This window comes from Rhinopithecus bieti, unplaced genomic scaffold, assembly GCF_001698545.2.
Source record: "Rhinopithecus bieti isolate Rb0 unplaced genomic scaffold, ASM169854v2 scaffold_49727, whole genome shotgun sequence".
Classification (NCBI taxonomy): Eukaryota; Metazoa; Chordata; class Mammalia; order Primates; family Cercopithecidae; genus Rhinopithecus; species Rhinopithecus bieti.
In genome coordinates, this window is record NW_016819555.1 from 152,508 (window position 1) to 172,080 (window position 19,573).

At 40.9% G+C, this 19,573-nt stretch overlaps 1 protein-coding gene across 1 annotated transcript in view; it reads left to right on the plus strand.

Annotated features, from left to right (window-relative positions):
• Window positions 1-14,501, plus strand: part of LOC108519799 (src substrate protein p85-like) — a 27,297-nt gene extending 12,796 nt beyond the window's left edge. Inside the window, exons 2-4 of the mRNA XM_017859054.1 lie at window positions 10,483-10,567; window positions 12,730-12,854; window positions 14,276-14,501. Coding sequence (XP_017714543.1) covers window positions 10,483-10,567; window positions 12,730-12,854; window positions 14,276-14,485 — 420 coding nt within the window. The 3' untranslated portion in view covers window positions 14,486-14,501. The remainder of the gene's footprint in view (window positions 1-10,482; window positions 10,568-12,729; window positions 12,855-14,275) is intronic.
• Window positions 14,502-19,573: the final 5,072 nt, after the last annotated feature.

A 19,573-nucleotide genomic window follows, 5' to 3' on the forward strand; every position in this document is an offset into this window, starting at 1 on the left:
AAAAAAAAAAAAAAAAAAAAAAAAAAAAAAAATGTATTTTTACCAGGTGGTGGAAAATATATGAGCCTTGATTTATCAAATTCTATTAGAAAAAAGTTTGCCTTTTCCTCCTCTCTTTCCTTCTGGGAAAGGCATGCCCAAAGGGCAGGTGCTTCTGGTGGAAGAAATACCTGTTTGAATTTTAGATTGGGAGAGAAAACTGACACTTAGCAAGAACTTGTTCAATGTCTGTAAAATGAGCACCATGCCTGGCACTGTGGGCTCCTGCCTATTGGACAGAAGCAGCATGTGTGTGTGAAAGAGTGGAATTTAACAACATTTAGCAGTGTATGGTTAGGTGTCCAAGTTAGTGGTTCCAGAATCTAGAGTCTAAATTCAAGAGGAATTCAGAAATAGGGAAGCCTGTTGTGTACTGATGCATAGTGTTTGGGGAAAACACCATGGAAGGGAGTAATTTGGGATGGTTCCTGAAGGATAGCTAGCATTCAGATGATTGAGGGAACTTTCTGAAGGAGAAGTATAAATGTCAGAGAGAGGCACAGTGAAGAAAGAAGATTCTGGAGCATATAAAGAGATGATGGTGAGAAACGGTGGGCCTGCTAAGGTCTATCTTAGAGATGCTTGAGAAGGAATTGTTTTAAATTTATTTATTATTACTATTTTTTGAGATGGCATCTTGCTCTGTCACCCAGGCTAGAGTGCGACAGGCTAGAGTGTGACAGGCTAGATTGCCAAGGCTAGTGGCACGATCTCGGCTCACTGCAACCTCTGCCCCCAGTTTCAAGCGATTGTCCTGCCTCAGCTCCACTAGCTAGGATTACAGGCATGTGCCACCACACCCGGTTAATTTTTGTATTTTTAGTAGAGACGGCCATGTTGGCCAGGCTGGCCTTAAACTCTTGACCTCAAGTGATTAGCCCACCTCAGCCTCCCAAAATGCTGGGACTACAGATATGAACCACTGCGCCTGGCCTTGAGAAGAAATTTGAATGCTAGTCTGAAGAGGGTGGGACTTGATCTTGGGTTATATTAGGCTTTTTATTGGATGCCTTTGCTGTGTTTTGAGAGACATGAGTGCTAACTAAAAGCACCATTTCTGATGTCTCTGAGATCTGAGCTCCTGAATGCCCACCTAACAGTGTTTGGATTGTTTCCTAAGTGCAAATCCTGTTTGGAATAAGTTGGAGCAGGATTCATTAATTAATTGATGTCTGTTAGGCATTGATGAGTGTCTGAAAATGACATACTTTTGAAAAAGTGAATCACACAGATATATAAACGGGAAGAGCCAAAAGTCTTTGCCAAATGAATGACTGAAGGTAATCTCTAAGTAAAGAGAGAAAATAATAACTTTGGCACAGCATCCTTTCCTCCAAGTTTAGCTGGTGTTAGGAGGATTTGGGCCACGTGAATTGTAGTCTTTCCAATTACACGTTACCCCTTCTTGCTGCTGGTAAGTTGCTTTGCCATGTCCCGTTGTGCTCTGGCTGTGAGTTGGAGCTAGTTTTAGAGCATGGGCATGAACAGGGGAGTGTGGCTTGTAGTGTTTGTCATTTATTCAGTTTTACAACAAAATGGTTAAAATATAACCAATTCCAGAAAAGCAGTAAAATCCCACAATTCTTTGCAGCTTCTCTTCTCTGTAGTGATGAGGTCGTGGTGCTTTGTGATGACATTTAGAGGAACCTCTGTTACCTGGGACAGGCAAGCAATTGCGGATGTTGCCCACACTCAGCACACAACTTAAAAAATTAGCAACCATAGAGTTTGAAGCACCCTTGGTCACCTCACGGTCACACAGCTTAATTTTGCTGATGAGTACAGGTACATCTAATTTTAGATGTTACATGTTTCCTGGAAAATTGCGTGGAGATTTTTTTTTTCTTCCCTAAGTCATATCTCTTTCTGAGTTTATTATACTTTCTGCAATGCTTTTTCTTCAAGTATGACTAATCATCTATTGATGAGAACATCTAAACTCTCATTAATTAATCAAATATGTGTTGAGTGCCTACTATGTGACAGGCATTCTTCCAGACACTGAGGATCCAGAAGTGAAAAAAAAATTGGAATCATAGGGCTTGTGTTCTAGGCATAATTTACCTTTAAGTCTCTCTGACAGAGCATCCTGTCAATCAACCAATGAATGGTTATTTATCAAGTATTTTGTACATGTTGAATACTGGGGCCAGGGCTGTGGGGCAATGTGGACTTCAAAGAGCCTACCTTTTAATAGGAAATTCAGGACTAATTTCAACACCTGCATAATGAATAAAGAATACTGGGCTGATAGACCACTGAGAGCTTAAATTTACAATATCTCTACAGACTGTAAAGATGTAGCTGTTTGGAAAAAAAGAAACATGAAGGTAGGTCAGTGAGGACACTATGGATAGCAACAGGTGATACTACTGGAAGGGCTACTGCTGAAAGCGACTAGCAGTGGCTCTTTTGTTTCATGGCCCTTGTTTCTCCCTAGTCTTTGTGTGGGGCTATTTACCACCAGTCTCTGCTGTAAATTCTGGTAGGCTCTAGGGCTCCCACCCTAAATCTTAGTAGCTGCTAGGAAAGCAGGGACCAAGGGAGCCCTCTCTCCATAGGTGAGGCTCCTCTCTAACTGCCTGGATTGTTAAACAGGCAGGGAGGAGCTGCTGACTACTGAAATTTCTGAGGATATTCTCATAGACTTCATATATTTACCTTGATTCTCTCATCACTAAGAGTTCTAAAATAAATAGTACCCTGAATGACTCGGGCATTTGTTCATCTTTTATATGAAAGGACAAGGAAAAAGCATAAAGGGTGTTGGACATTGATTTGGGAACACATGTCTGGCCACTCTTCAATATAAAAACAAATTATTTTCCAAAAGTTCATTTTAAGTGATTATTAGGGATACAGAAAACATTTTCCCATAGAAACAAGGCTCTACACGGTGATTATGTTTTCTGGCTGGCCCACAACAGCCTGTTGAATACTTAATGTGGCTGAAGTATAGAACTCACAGAGGCTAAGTGGCAGGTGTGATGCTGTTTCTGGGAAAATGTGTTCCGCATTCCAATTTGGAACACTAGGGAGTCAGTCCCTGTTTCTGAAGAGGTGGGAGTGGGGGCATTGGCGAAGACACCCTCAGGTCTGGCACACATGCTCCAGCAGCTGAGGGATCACCCATCCACTCCACCCCGCAAAACTGGCAACCAGTGTGCTTTTGCAAAGGCTCTGGTGACAGGAGCACAGGAGGAGGGGCAGGAGCCGGCCAAGCCACAATGGCTGGCTGACTGTGAGGCAGCTGAGTCTAGGCCTCCTGCTTCCTGTCCTTGGCTTGGCAAGCGCTATTGATGAGAGATACTTCATTTTCCCTTTCCTTCGTGCCTACTCTCTTTTGATGAGATTATTCAAAACCATTTGTTCCTTCTTTTTTATTTTCTTTCTTGATTTTTCTTTTTCTTTTTTTTTTCTTTTCTTTTCTTTTTTTTTTTTTTTTTTTTTGTTTTGAGGCGGAGTTTTGCTCTGTTGTGCAGGCTGGAGTGCAGTGGTGCAATCTCAGCTCACTGCAACCTCCGCCTCCCAGGTTCAAGCCATTCTTCTACCTCAGCCTCCCGAGTAGCTGGGATTACAGGTGCCTGCCACCATGCTTGGCTAATTTTTATTTTTAGAAGAGACGGGTTTCACTATGCTGACCAGGCTGGTCTTGAACTCCTGGACGCAAGTGATCCACCTACCTCGGCCTCCCAAGGTGCTGGGATTACAGGCGTGAGCCATTGTGCCCAGCCATCAGTTGTTCTCTTTTGCTCTCCCTTTATTTAATCCTGTGACTGGCCCCACTAAGATGCCTATATTGTTCCTCATTAATTCCTCTCTTACCTGAACACTTATTACTCAACTAAAGATAAATCTCTGTTATAGAGAAAGGGGTTCTCCCCTATAGGAATGCTAACAAGGAAGAATGGGAGTCCTATGGTGATGCTGGGGTAGCCATCAGGAATGAGATTTGTGACTTTTAATGAAGAGTGAGGGAGCAAGCTCAGATCTTGGCTTCTGTCATAGGAGCTCCATGGAGCTGAACTTCCTGGCTCTGGATTCCATGAGGTTTGAGTAATCTAGGAATTCATATTAGTTATGTAAAGTGACTTTATAGGAATCCACAGAGCCAAAAAGAAAACATAGAGAGTTAAAGCTGTCCATGATCACAGTCCAAATGCCACGATGCAGTGGCAGCAAGATAAAGCCAGAATTTATAAATAGGTCATTTAAAAATGACATTTTGAAAAATCAGCTTGTAAACAGGTTATAATTATGTTAGGCTGCAATACCCCAGACTCTCTTTGCTCTGATTCTGTAGTACTCAACACATTTCTGATTATAATTTAGCTCACCAGAGAGATTTCTCTATTGGGAGAGAGTGCTCTGGCCACAAAATGGGAGTATTTAGTCTCCTTAGTGCTTCATTTATTTTTAGTAAAAATTAAGAAATTGGCCTTTTGGTTTATTCATTGGCCTTTTGTGAGCTTAGCTAGTGTGAGTCCATTCTCAAGAGACTTGAGAACTGAAGACCAGATTCTGGGCCTTGGGGACCCAGCCAAGATGCTGCCTTTAAGAGCTCCTATTTAGATGATGGACCACAAGACCTCTCGCTGAGCTCCTTTGCTCAAAGACACTTTCCAGATGGGAAATGGAGACTCATAAAGGTAGTGTTGCTTTCCTAAGGTCCTCACAACTGCTCAATAGTGACAAAGCTGAGATTGGAGTCACAGTCTTCTGACTCGCACATCAATGCTCTTTCCACAACACTGTATGTGGTTTCAGCTACAGGCACAAATTAGATCTTGGAGAGAAAGGGAGGAAATAAAAGTTGAGAGCCGGGTTTGCTCCCTTAAGTTTGGTCCATATCAAATAGGAACAGCTATTATTTAAAACCAGGCAGAGTAGAAATGCCATCCACTATATTCTAGTAAGTGGAATACCAGTGGGTAATGAATCCAATTTCTGAGCTAAGAGCATTATTTGTTGCTGACTTTGTGACTGCTTTTAGTAGGAGCTATGTGCACACATCCCAGATCACGTTCACAGAGCCAGGAGCGGTACCACCCAGTGAAATATGACTAAGCAGCTCAGATTTGCTTGCTCTGTTGCACTATGTAATGACATTTCCACCAAAGTTGAGGGGTTAACAGAGGCAGTGTGCTCAGCTGTGAGAATTAGAGAATGTGATTCAAGATGAGCTAAGTTAATTTAAGATTTTGTTCAATAAGAGCAATAAGAAGAAGGAAGAGCTGGAATGTTCCTAAATATTTGGAATCTTTTTTAAAAAACAGGCTTGAAATATAAGCTATATGTCCTTGTGGTCCCAATGAATCACTTGCTTTTCAGTTGATTAGACTTTTAACTCTTGAGTAATGGAACCTATTATAATCACCCCCAACCTTAAATTACCTTTAAATAGAAGTTGATTGGATGTTACTGAAACCACATGACGTTAAAGATGACCAGTTCTGAACCAGGATAGGGTGCGCTTTCTTTTCTTAACCAAGATGTGGCTAGCCTGCTGTGACTGGTTAACTCAGGTGGTTAGAGCATGATGTCAAGAAAATCAGGAGGCTAGGTGTCATTGCACGTGGCCCCGATGTTTTAGCTTGGTTCTGTAATCACGAGCTGGAACCCTACCAGACCAGAACCTCACAAATATGGGCCATGGCTCATGAGGCAGACCTGGTTCAACAAATAGGAGGAGCTTAGTGCAGCTTTTCCCCTCTTTTGGCAAATGTGGCCAAGTGCCTCCTGGGTGAAGGCTGACCCTTGAAATGAGAAGGACAGCACAGGAATTAGCAAGGCCCCTGCGGAGACAGTCTTGTAATATGGAAGATTTTCTCTTTGCTGTGATTAGTTAAATTAATCATTTTAGAGGCTATAACAAACTCGATGCAGATGATACAGATGCTACTTGTATTGACAGAAGCAAAGGATTTCTTTTTGTATACAGACTCGGATTGCTTTTTCATTTTTTCTCTAAGTCTCATGGAAACATAAGGCGTGCATGGAGGACTACAATGCCCCTCAGAGCACTTTCTTGTGTATCTTTATTGGCTCCATTATTTCCTTGCCCTGTGACTTAACTACTCTGAGTCTTAGTTTACTCATCCATGGAATGGGGAAAATAATTGTACTGACATCATGGGCTTGCTGGGAGAATTAAATGCACATAAAAAATATATTTTTATCTTAGTCTGTTCAGACCACCAGAACAAAATGCCATAAACCAGGTAGCTTATAAACAACAGAAGGATATTTCTCATAGTTCTGGAGGCCAGAAATCCAAGATCAAGGCATATTTGGTATCCTGGCGAGGGCCTGCTTCCCTATTCGTAGATAGTACCTTCTCTCTATTTCCTTACATGGTGGAAGGGACAAGGTAGCTTCCTGGGGCCTCTTGGATAAAGTCAACAGTCCCATTCATGAGAGCTATGCCTTCATGATCTGATCACCTCTAAATGCCCCCACCTCCAAATACCATTATACTGGTGATTAGGTTTCAACATATGAATTTGGGAAGGGCACAAACATTCAAACCATAGCAGTAAACATTCAGTCCAAGCGTGGTGCCAGGAACATAGCAGAAGCTCAGTAAATCAGTAAACAGTAGCTATACGATAAGTGAGGGAATGGAACAGGGAGCTGGGAAAGTTTCTTCTCATATGCTTTCTGGCTTTTCTAAGTTTAGGGAAAGTGTCATAAAGTAGCATACATGTTGAAACTGAGAACTACTCCAAAAGGTTCTATTTGTAATGCTATAGAAATATTAACTTCTTGCAGTTTACATTGGCAGATCCCCAGTAATTCACAATTAACACCTGGTGTTTAGTGGTTTGCAAATAGGTTTTGCTGTCATTGCGGATATCTAGAATAAAAAGCTGTGGGGAAACATTTAAAAATTAAATGTCTGGGCTGGGTGCGGTGGCTCACGCCTGTAATCTCAGCACTTTAGGGGGCCGAGGTGGGCGGATCACTTGAGGTCAGGAGTTCGAGACCAGCCTGGTCAACATGGTGAAACCCCGTTTCTACTAAAATACAAACAAAACAAACAAAATTAGCTGGGCATGGTGGCAGATCCCTATAATCCCAGCTACTCGGGAGGCTGAGGCAGGAGAATTGCTTGAAACTGGGAGGCAGAGGTTGCAGTGAGTCGAGATCGCGCCACTGCACTCCAGCCTGGGGGAAAGAGCGAGACTCTGCCTCACACACACACAAAAATAAAATAAATAAATAAATAAATAAATAAATAAATAAATAAATGTCTGATTTCATCTGCTGATGTAGGAATGCAACTTAGGTTGGCTATATGTAAATACTTAAAATATCTTTAATAAAGTTTAATCCCTGTCTGTCCTATTGGTTAGAGTAAATGTTTTTATTGTTGTTAGATTTGAACCTTGCATCATCTGACTGCAGGAATGATACCCTGACACCACCTCGCAGTAGTCTAAGAAGTCGTACTTTTTTCTTGTCTGAGTCACAGTAGTGGTAAGATGAATGGAGGGAGGGAATCCTGCTGTTCATCTGGCCTTCACGGATCCAACTGGAACTAACTGGCTTTTTGTGCACCAAAATAGGTATAAAGAAAGTTCGGCTAATCTGGGACTCAGTCACAAACCAGAGACACTGAACAGACTAGTGAGGCTTGCACAGGGTACTACAAGATGAGTATCATCATGACTTTGCCATGATTTGACTTTGACTTTAAAATTTCATTGAAAATGACTTACGAAAATTACATACAGCATAAATGTGCAAATTTACATTACCTTTTTAACAGGTTCCAGTGCTTTGCAGACAGAAAGGGGAATTGGTTCTCTATTTTGAATGTATAAATGAGTGGGTACTGTAATCTACCTTTCCTTGTTCTTCTCACACCCTCTCTACACTGGGGAATTCTTGTTTGCTTTCTCCTTATTTGGAGACCAGAGCTCTTAGTCTTTCTCCACATCATCATCTCTAAACTTGGTCTCACACTTCTCATTTCCACTAAGACATAAATGACTGATAGTGGCTGAAAATGTGATCCCTCCAGATAATATTTCCATTTTCATAGGGGAGCTCTCTGAAGTGCATGGAAGAAAGATCTAGGGTGGAATTTTCAGTATCGTTCAATTTGGGATTCAGAAGGGTATAGTGTGGTGGAGGTGTTTGTGGTTATATCTGATTCTCCAGTTACTCTGAAATAATAATGCTTAGGCGTTGCTTTCTCTAGCAGTTCCCAGAGGCTTCTTCCAACTCCTTCCTGTGTAGTCTCTAGTGCCTCAGAATAGGCTTGCAGCAAGAAGAACAGTATCCATGGATAAACTTGAGTATATTGGGGTTTTCTCAAAAGAGAACCGGGTACAGTTGAGGAAGCTTCCCTCAGGCAGATGCAGTGACTCTTGTTGATGCACATTTCATTTTCTGATCAGTTTATTTATTTTCAAAATCAGTCAAGTACCTGTACAAATGAATAATACCAGTGTTGCCATGTATAGGCATTTAATAACCCTGGATAAGGAACAACTAAAACCAGAGGGAGAGGTTTTTTTATCACAACTTTTGCTCTCATGCCTTATTCTGCTAATATTTAACTTCTGCTTGTTATTTTAGATCTACTCATCTCTACCACACCCACCCAAAACATGTATCCACATGCACACACACATGCACACTCCCATTAGGACTGGTGGGCTAAAAACAAGTGAATTTTTTTGCTTTGCTACTCTTTTGGCATACATGTCATTAACATTTTCCCAGTTGATCAGTTCTAAGGGATATTCAGTAAGTCTGAAATCCCCTGAGATACTAGACACTCTCTCTAGTCTGTTGCCTCTTGTTCACCCAGGCTTTGACAAACTAAAACAGAACTCTTGTCAATGTATTTCTGGAAAACTTTGAATTTTATATTGTAGCATTCAGAAATATATTTGGATTGTGCTGTTGTTTAACTCTTTAGTGATATTAGCATTACTCTTTTACCAGAAATATATTAATGTCTCATTTTAGATGCAACTGGGCTTTTTGGTCATTTTAAGTTTGAATGCAAAACATTCATTGATTAAATGAATAAAGCGGTGAATCCTAGAATAGGCAGACTGGTGTAGGTTCGCATTTGCATGTATCTTTATTGACCCCCCAAAACGTGAAAAAATTGATATTATATATTTTCATTCTAAAGACAGATTATAGGTTTTCAAGAACATGTACAAAAAAAGATAGAAATTTGTCTTGATATGGTTCCCAGAAAATATGCAGATTAAAAATGGAACAAATGGCTCTACCTAATGGGAAGACAGACCCTTCAAAATCCTATGCCCATTACCAATCATGTCCCATATGAAAAGGTACATTTTATTTCCGTCACCACATTTGGGGAAAAAATGATGCAATCTGTTTTCTTTAGGAGACTCCTAGACATCCGGGAACAAAATGTTTTTAGAAGGGGCATTTCCATCCAGAAAGTGGGCATCTGGTTACCTACAGATATACATATTTACATTGTTGGCTGGTACATTAATAGATTGTACCTGTGCATGAGAACACTTCTAATTTCAAATATACGTATTTAGGATTCAATATATTTTAACACACTGACTACATTTCAAAGGTAACAGTTAAATTGTATTGTAAACAACAACATCTGATTGGTATCTTCACTGGGGACAATAGCGTGTCAGATTGACAGTTGACTGGTAAAGTGAAATGTATTTACTTAATGTGTTTTTTTGCCAAGAGTTGAGTAGTATCACACAGGCTAGAGGTCATATTTGGAAAAGTCATCTAAAGCCAGGAAGAGCCCATAGGCCCAGGCAGGCAAATACTCGAATTCGTGATGAGCTGAGAGGGGCAAGGTCAAGCAGCAGAAGCTGGGAACTGAAGCTGGGAGTGAAAGGTAGACCTGGGCAGAAAGTTTGGGCAACATGGAATTGGGATCCTAGGCAGTTGGGATGCAGCGGGTGGCAGTGGGGAGGAAGGAGAGCAGAGAAAAAGGCACTTCTGACAATGACTCAACTAGGCACAGCTAATCAACTGTACAGATGCAAGCATGTCAAAAAGGCTCCACCTCCTTATTTGTGGACTGTCCAGGACATTCTGTAGGTGATGGACATTAATTGTAACCCATGCATATGAGCTTCCTGTAACTGGGCTGAAACTATTGATACATTCAGGTCAGAAGAGTGGGTCTGAGTATGCGCTGTTCATTTCCTGGTGGGCGCTGCCTTCTCAGCTTGGCTCTCATTTCCCATTACTGCTTTGCTCTGACTCACTGATGGCCTGCCACATGTCATTAGGCGGCTCAGCTGCTGCTCTCATTTCTCCCAAAGGTATACATACGGAGGTTTGTGTCTTGGCTTTTGCACTTTTTTTTTTTTTTCCGGAGAGCTGGAGGAAGTGGCCTTTTGATAGTTTTGTTTGTTGAGTTGAATACTTGTAGTATCTTACGGTTTCAATTTTCCTTTCTCATAGGTATTTGATCCTGATGACCTTTATTCAGGGGTCAATTTCTCCAAAGTTCTGAGTACTCTCTTAGCTGTCAACAAAGCAACAGAAGGTAAGCCGGGCTTGTGATTTATATGTTCTGGGTGACATTTTTGAATCCATGTGTTTGTGATTACCCTAGGAGCCAACTCTGGCCAGGATTGTTCTCTTGATGCAAATTTTCCCCTGCTGCCCCAAATACACCCCAACAAATGTCAAATGCTTGAATTTTTCATAGCTTAGGATTTAAAACATACCGATCATAGATGTTATTCTAATGCCCTTAATATAATGATAAGAGCCAAGAAGTTATTCCATTCAAAGCTCTGAATAGCCAACTGAGTATAACAAAACAGAAAAGAAAAAGGAAAGACCAGTTCCCTTTTTCATAGAGTTTACAAAATACAGCCGTCACTTCCCTTTCCCCACTAGAGACATATTTTTCTCATTGTTTTCCGTATGCCTTTGTCCATGTAAAGGAACCCCTCAGTAGCCTTGCACCAAAAATGAAATCTTGGGTTCATAGGGAGTGAAAATAATATATTTTATTTAAATGTTTAACACCTACCACACTAGAGGTATTAAATATAAATGTTAGTAAATGTGAAGAAAATGATGATACACGTAGAATGTAACTTCACTGCTTCCCTGGTATAATATTTAACCAACAGCTGGATGGTAATAATCATACTTAAAATGCTTTGAGCTCTTGCCCTGGATCTAGGCTGTCAGAAGAGCCACAGGTGATCTCATTCAATCCTTGAAACAACACTGGGGGTAGGTATTATTATTATTAGGTCCATATTACAGATAAGGAAAGTCAGGCCAACAGTTGCCCAACTAGAAAGTTAGTGGCTGAGTTGGGATTCAGACCCACATCTAACTGACTACCGAGCCCTTATGCCCAAGCACGAGGCTTGCTGCTTAAACTGTTGGAGAGTCAAGAGGCTGTGTGGCCAGCATTGCCAGGTGCTACAAAAAATGTCAAAGCTATGGTCCCTGCCTTTGAGAAAATTACTGTCTATTTAAGGAGACTCAACTTACCCATGTGAAACAATTAGAGGACAAGAACAGACAATATAATCAAGTGCCAAATAGGTTAGAGCATCTAGGAAGCTATCGAGTAATTATAGTTTTAGTCCAAAGAGCTGTATATAATAGCAATACATGCAAAAATACTTCTCCAAAGTTGTTCTTTTGCTATTTGGAAAAAAAAATGCTTTTGAGCTATTGCACGGCGTATAGCTGAAAGTACAGCTAATTCAAGTAACTATATTTAACACACATGACAACTATCCAGTTCTAGTCAGGGAGGATCGTGTAATTCTAACATTATGCCACACAAATTATACGTTCCTTTGCCAAACTCTCCTAGCAAGTTTTACAGTCTCTTCCCTTGCCACAGATATTTATAAAATACAAGGAGGTGAAAGTTAAAACCCACAGCATCAAGGAAATTACTTGGATACTGAGCTTGTCGCCTAGGGAATGTTTGGGCTTTAGACTTTTTCAGTTTATATCTTTTAAAAATAAATGGAGAGGAAAAGAACCCTTATTTAAATTTGTCAAGAAGCCAGCTTCTCTCTTTTGTATACTCTCAACAAACTGAAAACATCCAGCTCAGCTCTGGCCTGGTCGAATTTCACAAGGTTTCAAGGAAGAGAAGACACTTGAATCTGATTGTTAAAAAAATTATTCTAGTATCAAGATTGCATCTTTCCCAAACACACCTTCTCTTTCACTCTCATTCTCCACCCTGCCCCACACACATCAGGGAGATTTTACGTTATATATGCCACACATATTGTTACGTGTGAGTAAGAAATGAGCCACTGAGTTATGGGCCAAAAAACAAAGAGAGAAATTTGAAATATTTCAAAGTAATAAGAGCCACAAACAGCTGTTTGGTGCCCAATATAGTTCTGCCTTGAACAACAGGGCATACTGTTGCAACTGGTTCAGGAGGGAAGAGTTGTAGGGAAATGGTTAAGAGAAAATGTGGTTCTGTCGCTGTTTTTCATTCTATTGGAGCACGATGGCCAGTAAGGTTAAGGACAGGAAGTTGGCCACCAAAAAGGGAAGGGGGATTGAAATACACTTGGCGTGTTCATAATGATAACAGTTAGAATTACAGCCAGGATGCCTCTGATAGTATCCCGAGAAAGATAATGTTATGTGGTAGATGTTTTTCTGACCTGAGTGGTTCCTTTAACATGCCTTTTCCTCTTTTCACAGATCAGCTATCAGAAAGACCATGTGGACGTTCCTCTTCTCTTAGTACTGCTAATAATTCTCAGACAAACCCACAGGGAGCAGTTTCTAGCACAGTTTCAGGGCTGCAAAGGCAGTCAAAGACAGTGGTAAGTATAGTCCCCAATTCTCCGTCTGTTTTAAAATCCATAAAATTAGATTGATATCCTAGTTGCATCTCCATATGTGGTGAGACAGCCATCCGGTTTGTTTTGGGCATCACTGAGAAAACTAATTATAAACTGAGCACCAATTCAGGCTGGCCCAAAGGAGCAAATCAAAGGCATGTGGTGGGGACGAAAATCCAGATTGACGCTCCAGCTCTGTCCCTTACAAGAATTAGGCAAGTCACTTAACTGAGAATGCTATGCAAATGGAAGTCATTATGGCTACTTTCTGATGGCAATTTGCTGTTATTTTCCTTATCCTTTGTTTTATTCGAACTAAATAGTGCCTGACACATAGTAGGCAATCAATAAATATTGATCAGTATCCTCATTATTATTGTCATTTTTATTTTTCTCTTTCCATTCCTAATGAGGAAGGCTTGATTTTAAATTTCAGTCTATGATGAGCTTCTATATTGGGATCTCCCAGTTGCCTTTTCACTTGGTCTTATTGGGAGCTTTTATTTGGGAGGAAATGCCTCATCTTCTACTCTTTGGGTGAAACCTTTATTTCCTGTCAAAAGCCACCCACTTCTATTGAGACATTATGACCAATTACTTCCAAAGCATTTGAGTATGTGGTTCTTAACCTTTTTAGATCACAGATCCCTTTGAAAGGCTGATGAGCACTATGGCTCTACACCCTGGTACCCTCTCAAATTGTAGACAAAAGCCCATGTGTACGAACTCATTTAGACAAAGATCTGTTGTGCTTATCAGATTCTTTAAGGGGTCTGTGACCCTCGAAAAGGAAGTCCAGTTTATACATGACAGATTAGAAATTCCTGTAATAAAACTGCAGTTGTACCCCCTAAATCTATAAAAATAAAAAAATGGAAAAAAGAATTCCTGACTTAGGCAACTATGGGGTATTTGATCTTTGCATATAAATAAGTCTTAGCCAAATTAAGATATCCTTAGTAATTAGGAGATGGGAGGCAGATTTTATGGAGGGTAGGTTAGTACATCTTAGTTATATAATTATGTGGACTGTTTGTGTATTGAGTAGAGGCAGGGTGGAATAGCTTATCCACGGTGGAATAGCTTATCACTCTACTTTGTTATCTGGCTTAGTTAAATAGATAATCTTTAGATAATGGGGAGGAGTCTGGAGAGAAAAATGAAAGCTATGACCCACTTCAAAATAACACATTCTCACAAATGCCAAAGCTTATATACTGTTTTGAGGGATTTATTAATCCCTCAGAGACCCATTCATGGACTCTTAAGTTAAAAACTCAGGACTGAGATGGATCTGGGGTTTTGCCTTTGCTTCCTCCACTTTATTTGCCTAAATCCATATCATTTCTACCCCTGCCTTATTTAGATGAGTGCTTAATTTGGTGTGGCTTTTGTTTCTCTAGGAGATGACGGAAAATGGAAGTCATCAGTTAATAGTAAAAGCAAGATTCAACTTTAAGCAGACTAATGAGGATGAACTGTCAGTTTGTAAGGGGGACATCATTTACGTCACTCGAGTTGAAGAAGGAGGCTGGTGGGAAGGCACATTAAATGGGAGAACAGGCTGGTTCCCCAGTAATTACGTCCGTGAAATTAAATCCAGTGGTAAGTGAAGTTTCTAAAAGCCTTTTTGATTGTGACTCTTGTACTTTCTTGGTATTCTTACTGAAAATTGTGTAGTTTTAATTGGTTAACAGAAACTGTTTATGCTTGTATGTGTATGCCAAAATAAGAGTAGAACAGAACTGGGAAAATCTGTGATTAGATATTTTGAAACAAATTGTATTTAGATTACATTAAGGCAGCAGAAAAATAAAAAAAGCAAAGGAATTCAAACCTCAGACAACTGGTCCACCCTAACTGTATCCCTTTATGTCTACTAATTCTAGCCCATGTTATATAGTACATAGTCCTTCTCACTACTCTAAAACTTACCATGGCAGAATCCAATAATAAGAGAGGCCATGTGCTAACTTCCTTTTTTTAGCCGTAAGCCCTGTAAGCAGACCTAAGACTAAATGCCTCAGACATGAGAGATGATAATGATAGGGCTGCAGGAAGCTGGCCACTTTGATTCTGAACAAGATTGCCCTTAACTCACTGCATACTGCTAACTGTTTACCTTTGTTTGGTAACAATAGCCAGAGAATGACATCGAATTGCTCTTCAGTAGTCTTTTCTTCTCTCTCTTTCTCTCTTTTTATTTTTTTTTAGACCGGGTCTCGCTCTGTTACCCAGGCACAGTGCAGTGGCTATCACAGCTCACTGCAGCCTGAACCTCCTGGGCTCAAGTGATCTTGCCTCAGCCTCTCAAGTATTTGGGACTACAGGTGCACGCCACCACACCCAGTTAATGTTTAAACTTTTTGTGGACAGGATCTCCCTGTGTTGCCCAGGCTGGTCTTGAGCTCCTGGGCTCAAGTGATCTTCCTGTGTCTGCCTCCCAGGGTGCTGGGATTACAGGCATGAGCCACTGCGCCTGGCCACTCTTCAGTAGTTTTCCTTAGAGTTCTTTTGATAATTCACTTGCCCTATATTGTTTAAGAAGATAGGCTCCGCTGATATTGCAAAAAACCCAGCAAACCCTCATACATAAAAATATGTCACGATACACATGAAACAGCATTTAGTTATTCACATTACTACATCTCTTTACTTTTCAAAAATATTTACACAAGGGCTCTTTTGAGTGGTTAGCTCCTCAGCGCATCACTTCTTTTGTAGATATCTTATTGCTTTTTCAATGCCTCAAAATTGATACTATTAATTAATAAAATTATAGGCTCACTGTAAGTAAAATGAAACATTGTGGAAATATACAGTTGACTCTTGAACAACATGAGAATTAAGGGCACTGAGCCCCCATGCAGTTGAAAATCCATGTATAACTTTTGACTCCTCCAAAACTTAACTTCTAATAGCCTACTGTTGATTGGCAGCCTTACTGATTGTATGTTATATGTATTATATACTGTGTTCTTATAATAAAGTAAGCTAGGGAAAAGAAAATGTTATTAAGAAAATCATAAAGAAGAGAAAATACATTTACTATTAGTTAGGTGGAAGTAGATCATCATAAAGGTCTTCATCTTCATTGTCTTCATGTATAAATGGGATAGGCCTGCAAAGTTCGAACCCATGTTGTTCAAGGGTCAGCTGTATAATGTAGATAATGAAAGTTCCTCTTCTCTTTGCACCCTCCCCCAGATAACCAGAGTTAGGAGCTTTTTCCTAAAGTATTTAAGATAAAATTAATTTGCACACTTTTCTGTGTTCTGTGTTGTGTTAAAAGGGGTATCTCCTTTAATGGAATATGTTTACTAGCAGACTTATAATTATATACCTGTATGGAGACTTCTTAGCATTTTTAATTGCTGGGAATCAAGAAGGTTCTGTTGAGCCCTGGAGTATTTCCACAGGCTTTGCCTGGAATTTCCTTGGTTTTGATGATATTCACAGACGATTTTTACCTCTCACTACATCTTTCAATTGATTTAATTTTGTTGACGGGATCCCTAAAAGATTTTCCAGATTCACTCTAACATTGTTCCCTGATACAGTGTCTTTATCTGCAAAACTAAAAGGAGCAGTAATTTTGTCCAGGAATCCCAAGCACTGCTGAGGGGACCTGGGAAGTGAACAGCACACCCTCAATTTGACGACTCTTCTTATAATGTCCCTCACTGTGATTCCTTGTAGCAGTCCGGCCACTCCCTTATAGACTGCCCCAGGTTATTTGTCCTGGTCTTAGGGCTCTTCTTTTTAAAATTTCTCCTATATTCTCTCTGGTTTAGGACTCAGCTTAGGATTCATGTGGCAAGCTCCAGCTCTGATTTGAGCACTTAGGTAACTCTTAGAAGCATCTAACCCAACTGTCAAGGACAGGTCTGAGTTGCTTGGGCCAGGAAATGAGTGCTAGTCAGGGAAGGCCTGGAACTAGTAGTGTACGGAACAACCTCTCTCATTTAGCTTATGACAGCAGCTTCTTAATTGGCATCTCTGCCCCTGTTTTTGTCACTCCTGTAATCCAGTCTAAACTCAGTACCCAGAGTGATTCTTTCAAAATGTAACTTGGGGCCGGGCACAGTGGCTCATGCCTGTAATCCCAGCACTTTGGGAGGCTGAGGTGGGCAGATCACTTGAGGTTAGGAATTCACGATCAGCCTGAGCAACATGGAGAAACCCCATCTCTACTAAAAATACAAAAATTAGCTGGGCATGGTGGTGCATGCCTATAGTCCTAGCTACTTGGGAGGCTGAGACAGGAGAATAGTTTGAACCCAGGAGGCGGAGGTTGCAGTGAGCTGAGATTGTGCCACTGCACTCCAGCCTGGGTGACAGAGCGAGACTGTGTCTCAAAATAGTAATAATAATAATGATGATGATGATGTAACTTGTGTCATGGCTCCCCATCTCAAAAAAAGAAAAGGCCAAGGTCATCACAATAGCCTCCAAGGCCCTCCAGGATCTGGCCTTCCATTGCCCTTCTGGCCTCCTCTCTCATCTCTCTTCCCCTCACTCATTCCACTTTAGCCACACTGGTCTCTTGGCTGCCTGTGCCAGACTGGCTCCTGCCTCTCTTGGTGTCCCCCTGTCTGGAACACTCTCCAGCTGTCAGCACGGCTGGCTCCCTCACCTCCTTCAGGTCCACTCACTTGTCCACTTCACAGGAGGGCCTTTCCTGGTCACCCAGGAGAAAATTTAACCCTATCCCCACTCCCTCTATCCCCCTTCCCTGCTTAAATTTTTTTGCTTATTATTTTCCCCATCTAACAAAATACACATTTACTTATTTATTTCATTTACTGTTTATATTTTACCATTAGAAATGTAAATACCACAAGGGCAGAGACCGTTTGTTTTGTTTATACTCAGTAAATATTTGTAAAATGAGTGAATATTACGGGATAGGTAATTCAATTCTGTTCAGCTTGTTCACTGAGTGCCTCCTAGGCACTCAGGGGGTCTGTAACAATCTATACCTCATAGACGCCGTCCCCTAGCACCTTACAGTCTAGTAATCAACACAGGTTTGTGCACAATTAACTGTTACAGGCCAGGACAGAGTAAGTAACACAGACAAAGGACTGAGTAAGATGCTGTAGGAACAGTGAAGAAACAATTTGATTAACAATAACATAAGGAGTGGGGAAGCACTTGAATTGGGTCTTGAAGGACAGAAGAAGCTTCTGAATGGGAGAAGAAGATTAGAGGGAATTTTTAAGTTCAAGCATGGAAGTAAGAGTGGATGGTGGGGTAATTTGGGTTGAGAATCAGATGCATGACGATAAGGAATGGGACCTTGAGCTGGAACTACATTAAGAGGTGGTGTCAATGTCAAGTTTTAGGCAAGGGATAACATGGTTTAGGAAGATCCTTCTGGAGGTAACGTGGGGGATGGATTTCAGGGAATTGGTGGGAATAACCAGCAAGGGTGTAGAGAAACTAGCAGAGGCTACTGCTAAGGTCCAGGCAATCCAGATAGTGGTATGGACTGCTGTGTGGATAGTGGGGAGGAAGAGAAATGGATGGATGCAGTATATACTGTTGAAATGAAATTTTAAAAACTTGCTGATGATTAGTTTTGAGGATAAGGGAACAGATGAGAACAATACCAAGTCTAGAGGTCCAGCTTGATGGTGAGCTCCTTAATGGCATGCAGTGTCATGCACCTAGCCAGCCCACAAAGGTTGATTTCTCTTAATGAGGGCGTCAATCTCTGTCTTGGACACTGGTGTAGTGGAGAAGCATAAGACATGGCTTTTGCCTTCAGGGTGTTCATACTCCAGTGTAGAAAGACATCATTAGAATACAATATGGTAAGTTTAGTGATATAGCTAAATACAGGATGCTATGGAGAGGTGGGAGGAGAAGAGAGGAATATAACTCATCTTGACAGGGAAATCAAGGGGACTTATTCATCTTTGTATACCGTCTTGTCTCTATATGCCTAACATGGTGCTTTAGACATAGGAAATGTTTGATGTGTGCTGAACTCTGTTAATAGAGAAGATAGGAGGAGGCAGAGGTTGAGTGTGCATGTCTCTCTGTGTGTCTGTGTTGGGGGGGTGATTGGTACTGAAGGTGATGAACTGTTTTGTACTTGAGCAGAGGTGCACTGAGTCATAGGTCTGAAGATTTCTAGCAAGTAGTTGGCAGTATGGTTATGGAGCACAGGAGAGAGATAAGAGCTGGTGATGAGGCAACTGACAGTATAAGTCAGTGGACGATGAAGTGTAAAATATATAGCAGAGCTTCGGTGTTCAGAGACAGAGAGTGCGTTGTGCCTGAAGAGGTTGGGGGAGGCTTCATGGAGGAGATAGGGCTTAAGCTGAACACTGAAAGACAGATAGGCTGTGAATAGGCCCAGAAGAGAGGCAAGGACAATCTAAATCATAGTGATTGTTCAGGGAAAACAAAATCCATGATGGTTCTGTGGTAGGACTGAGCAGAGTGAGCTTGAGGGACAATGGAAGAGACTAGCTTCAGGTAATAAAAATGTCTTGCTGGGAAAGTAGGTGCTCAATGAATCTTTGTTGACTTGAATTCTTTCCTACCCCAACTCTTGCCACCACCACAAAATAGTAGGTAAGCCAAAACCTATCTAGGATGCTGCCGAGGAATATTTTAAATTAAATGCTACGTTGTGTTATGTTTGGTCTAGAAAATACTTTTCCATTTTAATTAATTAATTAATCTTT